The sequence below is a fragment of the Salvelinus namaycush genome, chromosome 13 (genome assembly GCF_016432855.1).
Source record: "Salvelinus namaycush isolate Seneca chromosome 13, SaNama_1.0, whole genome shotgun sequence".
In the NCBI taxonomy this organism is placed as follows: Eukaryota; Metazoa; Chordata; class Actinopteri; order Salmoniformes; family Salmonidae; genus Salvelinus; species Salvelinus namaycush.
Genome location: NC_052319.1, coordinates 12,892,832 through 12,905,618, shown reverse-complemented (window position 1 = coordinate 12,905,618; position 12,787 = coordinate 12,892,832). Strand labels below are relative to the sequence as shown.

The following is a 12,787-nucleotide window of genomic DNA, read 5'->3' as shown; positions in this document are numbered from 1 at the left end:
AACTATGATCAATGAAGACCAAGTTACACAACATGTCAATAAGGATGTAATTTCCTACGCACATTATTGCTGCATAATATAGTGCACAGCAATCTTCATTTTCCCAAAATAATCTCACCACTAATCCACTAAACTGTATGGACTACAAGAGAGACGGCCATAGAACTGGTGTTTGCTAATATAAAGTTAGAACATGGTTTGAGGAAGAGCAAGTGCATTATTGTTTTTACATGAATTCTATTAGCGTACTGCATTTACAACCAACAATAAGTAACTCAAATATTCATATAGTTTGATATTCTATATAGTCTAAAAACATACATTTCTGGCATAAAAATGGTCTATAACTATGAATGCATCTTGTACTGTACATGTGACCTGGGTAGATGCCTGTGTGGTAGGCCTACTGACAGTTCAAACAAAAGGCAAAGATTTGAGTAATGTTGTATCTTTAATTTGTTTTAATCACTTTATTAGAATGGTACAAAACAATGTCGATACAAAGAAATATAGTGAGAACATGTACATGTAAAATCAGTATGCAGTGAGTTCACCAAAAAATGCCAATCTGCAAGTACTACTGGCTACAACTGATTCCACATTGGGGGTGAATTACACGTTTACAATAAGCTGCTATTTTACATTATACTGTATAGAGTGGAATACATACAAAAAATAACAGCAATTAAAGCCAGCCATTACACTAAAGGTGACTTAAGGTAAATTATTTAGAATGAGTTGTTTGATAAACCATGCTATTTACAATTTTATATCAATTTCATGTTTTTGGATAAGTGACATCAATGAAGACTATTGATCATGGCCTTCAAAATCACTTTTTTGGGGGGCAATTCATATTGCTAATCAAAATGCAGAGACGGAAACACACAATCACTTAAGAAAAGAACAGCTTTCACATCCACTTACAGGAAAATAAATCATCCACGGTCATTACTACAATATACAGTACAATTCAAGTCTGACAAAATATACAGGTCTTTTTGGTTGACGTCAGGTTTAAAGAAGGCAATCTGTAAAAGAAAGAGAGACCAAGCCAGTTACAATATGTCATACATTTCTTTTGTATTACTTGAACATAGTTGACTTCAAGTCCAGAGAATTAAGACCTGGAAATTAAACACTGAAATGCTTTTTCAACAGAGAACAGAGGGGTCATTTCCAGGCACAATGGCTTATAGACACAATGGCTTATTCCATCTATATACAACGTTTTTGACTATTCACTTTTATTCATAGGGCATGTTTCACATTTCAGGAACAAGTATTCCCTCCAAAATTGCAAATATGTGGAGTAAGTGAAAGTGTAGTTGCATCCGGTCTCATAGCATTGAACACATTGACAGTTAGAACTGCAGCTGTGAGGGAGTTGGGGGGTAATGCCACAACATGAACCCCTTTTTAACTATTCATATTCTCTGGACAGTTGGAGAGAAAACAGGTTCCACATCTGTCTCACACGAGAGACATGAGAGACAGAGAGAGGGGGGCTGAGAGGGAGAAAGCAAGAGAGGCGCTCGAGGCTACTGGATACTTGAGCCGCTATAATGGCGTCTCCTATGAGAAAACATCTGTGAATTTCCTCAGTGATCTACAACAAAGTATAACTCAGAGCAGTCACTCAGCAGACCTTTGAAGTTGCTCTCTGACAGAAAGCTGCCATTGTTCACAGCCCCCAACATAGAAGAGCTCCAACTTTGGTCTCACTAATATTCAAGATTTTCCCTGCAATGCGATACAACTCTTGTTTCTCCCCCAACCTATGCAGCAGAGGATCTCTGCATTTTCAAAAGCAAAGCCATGGCAATGTGCAGGCTGGCCCGAGGTCAAGGAAGGAGGGACAGGTCATTTCACCTACTCAGCCCACCCTGTGTGTGGTAATCCAGCCCTCCCATAATAATTCTCAGGGTCACAGCCTGATCTGCCAGGAAGGATGAGGAACAGAGATATCATATCAGGAGGCAATTAGGCTGAGTGATATGCCAGCCAGGGACAAGAGCACATCTTGCAGACTAACTTACTGCGTGTGAAAGTTCTCACTACTCAGATATGAGCAGATTGACATGTGGTCAAGCCAATACAACATGTAGAAAGACTAGCTTGTCTAACTTCACAATGTAGAAACATTGTGTAATGTTCTTACTTATATACAACACCAGGCAAAAGTTTGGACACACCCACTCATTCAAGGTTATTTCTTTATTGTTACTATTTTCTACATTGTAGAATGCTAGTGAAGACATCAAAACTATGAAATAACACATATGGAATCATGCATTTTATATTTGCGATTCTTCAAAGTAGCCACCTTTTGCCTTGATGACAGCTTTGCACACTCTTGGCATTCTCTCAACCAGCTTCGTGAGGTAGTCACCTAGAATGCATTTCAATTAACAGGTGTGCCTTGTTCCACCCTTTGCCTTGATGACAGCTTTGCACACTCTTGGCATTCTCTCAACCAGCTTCGTGAGGTAGTCACCTGGAATGCATTTCAATTAACAGGTGTGCCTTGTTAAAAGTTCAATTTCTTTTCTTCTTAATGCGTTTGAGCCAGTTGTGTTGTGACACGGTAGGGGTGGTATACAAAATAAACCCCTATTTGGTAAAAGACCAAGTCCATATTAAGGCAAGAACAGCTCAAATAAGCAAAGAGAAATGACAGTTAATCATCATTTTAAGACATGAAGGTCAGCCAAAACGGAACATTTCAAGAACTTTTAAAGTTTCTTCAAGTGCAGTCGCAAAAAACATCAAGCGCTATGATGAAACTGGCTCTCATGAGGACCGCCACAGGAAAGGAAGACCCAGAGTTACATTTGCAAATAAATGCTTCACAGAGTTCAAGTAACAGACACATCTCAACATCAATTGTTCAGAGGAGACTGCGTGAATCAGGCCTTCATGGTCAAATTGCTGTAAAGAAACCACTACTAAAGGACACCAGTAAGAAGAAGAGACTTGCTTGGGCCAAGAAACACGAACGATGGACATTAGACCGGTGGAAATCTGTCCTTTAGTCTGATGAGTCCAAATTTGAGATTTCTGGATCCAACCGCCGTGTCTTTGTGAGACGCAGAGTAGGTGAACAGATGTCTCCGCTTGTGTAGTTCCCACCGTGAAGCATGGAGGAGGAGGTGTTATGGTGTGGGGGTGCTTTGCTGGTGACACTGTGATTTATTTAGAATTCAAGGCACACTTAACCAGCATGGCTACCACAGCATTCTGCAGTGATACACCATCCCATCTAATTTGTGCTTAATAAGACTATCATTTGTTTTTCAACAAGACAATGACACAACACACCTCCAGGCTGTGTAAGGGCTACTTGACCAAGAAGGAGAGTGATGTAGTGCTGCATCAGATGACCTGGCCTCCACAATCACCCGACCTCAATCCAATTGAGATGGTTTGGGATGAGTTGGACCGCAGAGTGAAGGAAAAGCAGTCAACAAGTTCTCAGGATATGTAGGAACTCCTTCAAGACTGTTGGAAAAGCATTCCAGGTGAAGCTGGTTGAGAAACTGCCAAGAGTGTGCAAAGCTGTCATCAAGGCAAAGGGTGGCTACTTTAAAGAATCTGAAATATAAAATATATTTTGATTTGTTTAACACTTTTTTTGGTTACTACATGATTACATATGTGTTATTTCACCGTTTTGTTGTCTTCAAAATAATTCTACAATGTAGAAAAAAAATAAAAAATAAGAAAAACCCTGGAATGAGTATGTTTCTCCAAACCTTTGACTGGTACTGTATATGTGTTATACTATATCTTGTGTCTTAAGAAATTGACATTTATTCTTATAAAAGCCTACATTTCAACCAGTCAAGTCATGGATGCATCTGATGAGAATGTGATCTACAGTAAAATTAGGTTATTTCATGAAGCACCAGGTGATATGATCCTATTCCTCTTGGCGGTGGCAGAAAGACAGATTTCCCCATTTTGCCTCCCAAACTACAACAAGGCCGCAGTGATTCTCACACTGTTTCCCGCCAAGCGTTTATTCTATGGCAGCTGGTCACACCATCTGGGCGAGCAGTGCCGAGGCAAAAACAAAACAGGTTACACCTTTGGCCATGCCAAGTCTGCTTGTGCCCTGTTCAGTCCACAAACTGAGAGAGGCTAATCAGAATTTCATGCTCTGATTTGTCAAGCCCCATTCCAACACAACAACTTTTTAGGTAAACACATTTTGTAGGATACAGGATGAATGTTGTTTCCTTACGCTGTTTTGTATATTCCATTGCTAGCTTAAAACCCCTTACACTCGTGAGAATTGGCCTATATGGATAGGGCTAAATTGAAATGTTAATTACAAAATAAATATACAAATCATATGCATAACCATGGTTGCAATTAAATGGGAACAGTTTGGAGATTATGGGAAAATGATTAGACTAAAGGTGAGGACACAACACCTCACCCGAGACAAGACTGATTCCAAACATTACACTGTTGATTTTATGTGCATTTTACAAGTACTGTACTTTTTGCTGCATTTGTTAATAACAAAAACTGAAAATACTCTAGATACATCCAGTAACATGATAAGAATATTATTGGATAATTTGGGGTAGGTGCAACATAAGACAAAAAAATGATAAGGGTTTGAGTGAGAGGTCAAACTGAGGTTTCCAAGTGGCCACACAACTCTCCAAAGTGTACACATTTCCTAAGTTATTTTAATACATTCTTATGGCTCAAAGAAGAGTCTTCAACTATAAGGTGCTTTTTGGGGGGCTCTCCTAGCTGTGCCGTTGAGGAACTAGAGCAAGCACACTTGTAGTTGTTTTGAACACAACCCTGCATCCCCGCCGTCACACAATTACTGTTGTTGTTTTAGCAATCCAAAAACAGTCCTTTATAACCCGCAATTTGGGTCAGGTGGGCATAATTTGAAAGCTTGTTCCATTTGCCAACATGACTAGCTAAATTATAAAATATGATTTTACATTGTTAGGCTTTCACAAGGCAATTCAGAGAAGCAGATTTTTGGTGCGCTTAGAATGGAGTCATGAGAGCATTCACATGCGTGGTCCACTGCAAATGTTCTTCACATTACAACAAACACAGGCTCATTCTGTTCAGGACAACCCAGGGTATAACGCCATGTCATCTTGTACATCAAACATAATGATCATACATGTTGACACTGTATTACATGAGTTTCATGATATGGAAATGTGAAGTGAACGTTTGGACGTGTTTGGATCGCTTATATGACATCAAAGCGGTATTTATTCTAATCCTCAACGTCTCATGTTTTAAAATACATATAGTCCTCAAAATGTACAGCATTTCCCCAACTAAGACAACAAAACATTTGCAAAAGTTGCACAATTAGCAGGAGGATGGCTCTCAAGTTAACGGCGGCTGTCAGTCAAAACCCATACAGAGCTGTGAAGTGGAGACCCTGAGCTCTGACATCATGTATAGCATGTTACTGTATAGCCACTGCTTTCCAATTTAGGCGCTTATCAGTGCCAAAATCTGCAATTTTCAACCTGTATACGGGTACAAATGTAGAGGGCACGTTTCTCAAATAAAAGTCTTCTGAGGAGAACCGGTCATTAGCTACCCAAATTACAGGGGGAAACTTTCCAGGAAAGGTCCTCTCTATCCCATCACGCATACATTTTCTATTCATGCATTTTCTATTCATGCAAATGTGAGCATCTCAACTGTGCATAGAATGCCCTCAACAAATTGCAGGTGTGAGGAAGCTGAAACAAAAGCCACTGTAACTCTAATGGCGTCCCTTGTCATTAAGAGGCCTTTGATGTGCGTACTCAACAGACTCTTTTATCTCCTTCTTCCCTCTATCCCTCTTTACTCTGTATTCTCTCTCCCTGGCTCAACCAGTTTCTTTATTAATGCACTCTTCAGGGAATGTTCTTTTGCACAGAACCCTCAACACATCTGACATCTGTTTGACATTCATGCCTGCCCATTTCTTCAATCATTAGCTTGCTAAGAGCATCATCGAGTAAGGTAAGACTTTAACGCACCTGTTCAGTCCACAATGCACCCCCACCCCACCAAAGTAGAAGAAAACAAACACCAAAAAACACACAAAAATGACAAATTAAAATCCCTGACATAAGCTGTAACTTAAGATAGAAATGCATGATCATATTCAAATTATTACCATATGTCTACTTGGGTCCCTGTTGAAATTCTTTAATGCAAAGCGAAACATCTGTATATCAAAAGCACATAAACTTAATTAAAACAGAGTGTGTCTGCAAAGACTGCTGAAGAAACATTGATATTCAAAAACTCTCCCTTTGAACTCAAAGGATATAGAAACAGGACAATGTTGGCTTAATCGTGTTTGCTCTTTGAAGTAAGACATCACTATTAGTAAGACATCACTATTAGGAAAAAAGGTAAATGTGCCTGCTGTGGAAAATAAAAGCTTTTCATAATTTGTAAAGGCTGTAGCATGAGATATCAGATAGGTGGTGGTAGTATGAGACTTAGTTGATATGAATGTTTGTAGGCTGGCTGTAGGTTTAAAAACAACTTTATTTAATTAGGCAAGTCAGTTAAGAACAAATTGTTATTTACAATGACGGCCTACCCCAGCCAAACCCGGACGACCCTGGGACAATTGTGCGCCACCCTATGGGATTCCCAATCACGGCCAGTTGTGATACAGCCTGGAATCGAACCAAAGTGTCTGTAGTGACGCATCTAGCACTGAGATGCAGTGTCTTAGACCACCGCGCTACTCAGGAGCCCTGTGTTTGGAGCAAATAGTTAAAATGGCAAGAATAACATCAGTGGTAATGTTAACCACATTAAAGGAATCCTCTGTTCCACCAGATGCAGGCAGATTTAATGAGGGAAAAACAAAAGGGACCTGGGTTTTATGAAGAGGTAATAAACAAAACAGGTGGCAGACCTCAAGCCTTTACCTGACACACACACACACACACACACACACACACACACACACACACACACACACACACACACACACACACACACACACACACACACACACACACACACACACACACACACACACACACACACACTCTGGTTGGTGTCCACCTCTCCGTCCAACACCACCACGGCTACTTTGGCAGGCATATTCTAAGCTAAGAACAAACGGTGTAACATCGTTTACCATATGACACATAATCAAGTACCCAAGCTTGTTACATCCACAGCTCACCTCCTCTCATATGCTCAGGCAGACAATCAGCCAGGGACTTGATTTGGCAGAGAGAAAGAGGGAAAGTAACACCCACTTACAGCACCATATGTTACCACAGTCCAACCTTGTTATTACAACTAGTAAGCCTATTTGAAATTCCTCTCCATGGTTAAACAGGGCCAAAATAATCAAGGGAGCACGATCACACTTAATTGATTCAGTGTACTTTTAAGACGCTCTATTGGGTGCTGTGGTGACCTATTTTAGCCGGTCTTCAGAGGAACAAAATATCCCCAGTAAGGGGGTAATGCACAACTAGTATTATAATTACTGCTGGATCCGTTGCTGCACAACCGGAGGTGAAGTGCTTTTGAACTAACTGCACAATCGCCAAAGCCACATTATACTGAGGCCAATGATTCTTGGGGTATTTTTCTTGCAATTTCCATATGAAATACTCTCAGCGCAGTGTTGAAATGTAAAATTACCAAAGCACAAGGCGAGACCCAGATGCAGACACAGGAGGCAGATGGTTGGAGTCTTACAATGTAATCCAAAGGGTTAGGCAAGAGAATGGTCGTGGACAGGCAAAAAGGTCAAAACCAGATCAGAGTCCAGGAGGTACAGAGTGGCAGATACGCTCGTGGTCAAGGCAGGCAGAATGGTCAGGCGGGCGGGTACAGACTCCAGAAACAGGCAAGGGTCAAAACCGGGAGGACTAGAAAAAGGAGAATAGCAAAAGGAGTACAGGAAAAACACGCTGGTTGACTTGACTAAACATACAAGACGAACTGGCACAGAGAGACAGGAAACACAAGGATAAATATACTGTGGAAAATAAGCGACGCCTAGAGGGGGTGGAGACAATCACAGGAACAGGTGAAACAGATCAGGGCGTGACAATACCCCCCCCCCCCCCCCCCAGGCCTTGGTTGGCTCGCCCCGACTGGCCGATGACCCAATAAGGTTGCAGAATGCCTTCCAGAACTGAGATGAGAACTGAGTACCCCGATCGGAGACCATGTCTACCGGGAGTCCATAGATCCGGAAGACATGCTGCACCATAAGCTGGGCCATCTCCTTGGCCGAAGGTAGTTTGGGGAGAGGGATGAAATGGGCGGTCTTGGAGAACCAATCGACTACCGTCAGGTTTGACAGTGTTGCCATCATATGGAGGGAGACCAGTGACAAAGTCCAGAGATATATGAGACCAGGGACGATGAGGGACCGGTAGTGACTGAAGGAAGCCAGAAGGAGCTTGCCGTGGAGTCTTGTTCTGAGCACACACTGTGCATGCTGCGACGAAGGCAGAGACATCAGGAACCATTGTGGGCCACCAGAAACGTTGTTGGAGGAAGACTAGTGTACGACGGGACCCTGGATGACAGGTCAGCCTGGAGGAATGAGCCCATTCCAGGACCCGAGACCGGACAGGATTAGGGACAAACAGCCGGTTAGCCGGGTCCCCTTCAGGTCCAGGCTGGGAGAGTTGTGCCTCGCGGACCAGGTTCTCAATACCCCAATCCGCAGTGGCAGCAAGGCATGAGGTAGGGAGAATGGTTTCAGAGGTCGAGGGTGTGGCAGAGGAACTGTATAGGCGGGAGAGGGCATCAGGCTTCACATTTTTGACCCTGGGCGGTAGGAGATGGTGAAGTTAAATCTGGTGAACAGGAGGGCCCACCACGCCTGCCTGGAGTTGAGGCGCTTGGCTGTATGGAGATATTCCAAGTTTTTATGGTCGGTCAGGACCAGGAATGGCTGTTCTGCTCCTTCCAGCCAGTGCCTCCACTCTTCCAACGCTATCTTCACCACCAGGAGTTCTCGGTTGCCAACATCGTAGTTCCATTCAGCAGGATTGAGACGATGGGACAGGAAGGCACAGGGATGAAGCTTCTGCTCCTAGGCAGATTGCTGGGACAGGATTGCCCCCACTCCAACATCCGAAGCATCCACTTCCACCACAAATTGCGCGAGGGCTCCGGATGGATGAGGATGGGTGCTGTTGTGAACCGATGCTTCAGGTCCACAAAGGCTTTGTCGACAGCTGGAGAACATTTAAACAGTATCTTGGGAGAGGTGAGTGCCGAGAGGGGGGCCGCCAGTGTGCTGTAGTCCCGAATGAAACGGCAGTAGAAGTTTGCAAACCCAAGAAACCATTGCAACTGCACCCTGGACGTTGGTTGAGGCCAATCCACCACTGCTTTCACCTTTCCAGGATCCATCTGAACATTGCCCTCAGCAATGACATATTCCAGAAAGGTGATTGCAGAGCGGTGGAACTCACACTTCTCGGCTTTCACGAACAGTTGGTTCTCCAGGAGGAGCTGAAGGACCTGTCTGACATGAAGAACATGTTCTTGTGCAGATCGGGAAAAAAACTGGATGTCGTCAAGGTACACAAACCGGTTTAGCATGTCCCGAAGCACATCATTGACCAAAGCTTGGAAAACAGCGGGGGCGCTGGTGAGTCCAAATGGCATGACCTGGTACTCATAATATCCACTGGCTGTGCTGAAGGCTGTCTTCCACTCATCCCCTTGCGTATCTGAACCAGGTGGTAGGCATTTCGAAGGTCCAACTTGGAAAATATGGTGGCCCCCCTGGAGAGGTTCAAACGACGAGGAGAGGTCGGGGGTAACGATTCTTGATAGTAATGTCATTAAGTCCCCGGTAGTCAATGCACGGACGCAGGGTCTTGTCCTTCTTCTCCACAAAGAAAAACCCTGCGCCAGCAGGAGATGCAGACGGACGGACGGCCCCAGTGGCCAGAGTGTCCTCTATGAACTCCTCCATATCTTTGGTCTCTGGTCCAGACAGAGAATACAATCGACCCCGAGTTGGTGTAGTGCCTGGGAGAAGATCAATGGTACAATCATAAGGACGGTGCAGGGGGAAGGGAAGTAGCACGTGCCTTACTGAACACTTCCAGATGGTCATGGTATTCTGTGGGGATAGCAGAGACATCCACAGTCTTGCTAACATCCCGAGGAAGACGACTTGAGGATGGCTGTGCTGCTTGAAGGTAGTGGGAATGGCAAAATGGGCTCCAACCCAGGATGAAGCTTGTGGTCCAATCAATCATCGGATTGTGCTTTTGAAGCCAGGAAAATCCCAAAACAACCAGAACATGGGGAGATGCAATGAGGAGGAACTGTATTGTCTCACTGTGAAACCCATAATTGAACGGGCACAGGACTATGAGTGACTTCCCCTATAGAGCGGCCGTCCAATGCCCTAGCGTCCATTGGCAGAGAGAGGCTGAGTGGGAATACCAAGCTCCGAAGCTATCGTGGCATCCATAAGAGAATGTCTTATGGATGCCACTCGTAAACTCGTTTCTATAGCTGCCACTAATCAAGACTGGCCTCTGACTTATTAATAGCCAATAATCTTTCAATTCACTATTTACGCAGGCATGAATAACATTATTAGTACATATAAGAATAGTATGTCTCACCATGTGAAAGAAAGACACAACGTGTAAGCTAACTGTTAAACGTTTGGTAATCCCACAAAACCTGAATGCAACTCGACTTAGTTCTGACCCTTACGGTATGTAGTCTTCCTCTCCGATGGCCACCTAAAGCTTCTGAAACCAGAGTAAACCCTGTACTGTCTGTGGCTGGTCCTGCTATCTAGACAGAGCTCTAATGTTTTCCCCGCTGAGTACAAGGGATCTTCAGTCATACCACCCTACTCTTCCTATTAAGATCAAAATCTCAGCTTGAGCCCTGGGGTGTCAACAAAAGGAGATGCAGTAAATGATATGCAAATCAGGGGGGAAAAAAGCACTACAGATCAACTTGCCAGCCCTGCATTTCCGACACATCTTAAAAGGAAATTTCTATACTGTGGGTGAAATTCAGAGTTACGACTAGCTCTCTGTCTGCTTTTAGACAGGAAATGTTTTAGAGGTTCTAGTACACAGTATATACCACTCACTCCTTGGTATAATGATAATCATATGTTGCAACCATTATTGAAGAATTAACTGCAAAATGGTCAAAGTATAACATTGACTTTTCACATGATATCTCTATGCTCTCAATGCAGCATTTCAGCAAGGAGACTTGAATTGTAACACGTACTTTATTACACAACAGTGAACAGAGAATTGATTCAGTGACCATTAAATTATTACAAATTTATGAACACTGCACTGACTGAGGATGATGGGCACCTGTCTTGTTCTCAGAGTCTGGTTCCATGCCAGATTTCCATCTGAGCTCTAATTTGGCCCGAGCTTGGTGTTAATGGAGTCTTGGTCTATTGTTAACGTTCAGTGACAATGAAACTTTATAGAAAAAAAAACATGATTCAATATATATTTTTCTCTGCCACTAAACAGCAGTGTCATTTTCATGTACCATTTGTCAGGATTTTGAAAGACAAATATTTTTCCTAAGATGAGTCTCTTGTGTGAACCAGATAGAAAAACAAGCCTGAAGACGATTGAACGACACCATAACTAATCCCTACATTACTGGAGCCTATCTGCCTAAATTGAGAGGTGTGTGGGGGAGGTGGCAATGTACAAGGAACTGCTAATGAAAACATGGTAGCAGAACTATATTCAACAATCTTAACTGTGGAGTTTGCGTTCATCCAAATACACACATACAAGGGGAGCATCATTTGTCATTATTTTAAACTAATAGACATTTACTCTGGTCTCTTGTACATCACTGGCTCTTGTTATACATGGTGCATATGGAGGAAATGTTATTTCAGTATGTGTCTGGCTAGTGCTCTTTGACTCGTACCGGTTGACAGGGGTTGTAAGACTCAGCTCTGACTGACGAGTGGCCCTCTTGACAGGGTGGGAGGGGGCCCGGTCAAATAGTCTTCCTCAGGGATTGATTCCACCGTTGACAGTAATTTGTAGTACTCATCCTCTCCATCCAGTACTTTGATTTGGCTGTGATGTTCAAGACAGGGAGGGTATGAGGGAAAATAGACTGCTCTTCTAAGATGCCTCTGACCAGAAAAAGCAGAACATTTCACTTAAATAAGAGCAATGATATCTAACAAAGATAAGGCAGTGAGGAGTTAACCTGGTAGACTATAAACCAGGCTTTCATTTACAAATACAAGTCAGACCATCAGCAATTAAAATTAGCATGCTGACAAAGCCTTAATATGTAGCCCTCTCTAACGACACAAAGGAGCTTGTAAAAAGCTCTGTTATTTTCAGCACTCCATTTACATGATAGGAAAACAAAATCCATTTCTGGATTCTTCTATTCCACAAAGGGCCTGCTCTGTTTAGAGTTGCTGTAAGTAGGAAAGCAGTTATTTACCCAAGTTTTCTCGGCTTCCTCTTGCTCCCCTGGTAATCCAGAGTTCTCTGTGGAAAGGGCCAAGAGCACAGTCAAAAAGATGAGCAGAGAGTCATTCATTTTTAATTCAAAGTGATTTTGTGTTGAATGCGAGCAGATGCTGATAATATCAGAAGCATAATTTTTTGGGATCAAAGGGCTCAAGTGAGCCTGATGAAGCATGCATCTTGCTCAGCTTTGATAAACCACATCAATTATTCACCGTGAAGGCAGACATCCTGACATGAAAGCAACAGATAAAGAACATAAGCACATGTTCAAG

General features: G+C 42.9%; 1 protein-coding gene across 1 annotated transcript in view; it reads right to left on the bottom strand.

The window, feature by feature from the left end:
* Window positions 1–490: 490 nt before the first annotated feature.
* Window positions 491–12,787, bottom strand: part of myo3b (myosin IIIB) — a 103,535-nt gene continuing 91,238 nt past the window's right edge. The window contains exons 34-36 of the mRNA XM_039006333.1: window positions 12,487–12,533; window positions 11,950–12,104; window positions 491–1,031 (exon numbers count right to left, since the gene is read on the bottom strand). Of these exons, the coding sequence (XP_038862261.1) occupies window positions 11,972–12,104; window positions 12,487–12,533 (180 nt within the window). The 3' untranslated portion in view covers window positions 491–1,031; window positions 11,950–11,971. The remainder of the gene's footprint in view (window positions 1,032–11,949; window positions 12,105–12,486; window positions 12,534–12,787) is intronic.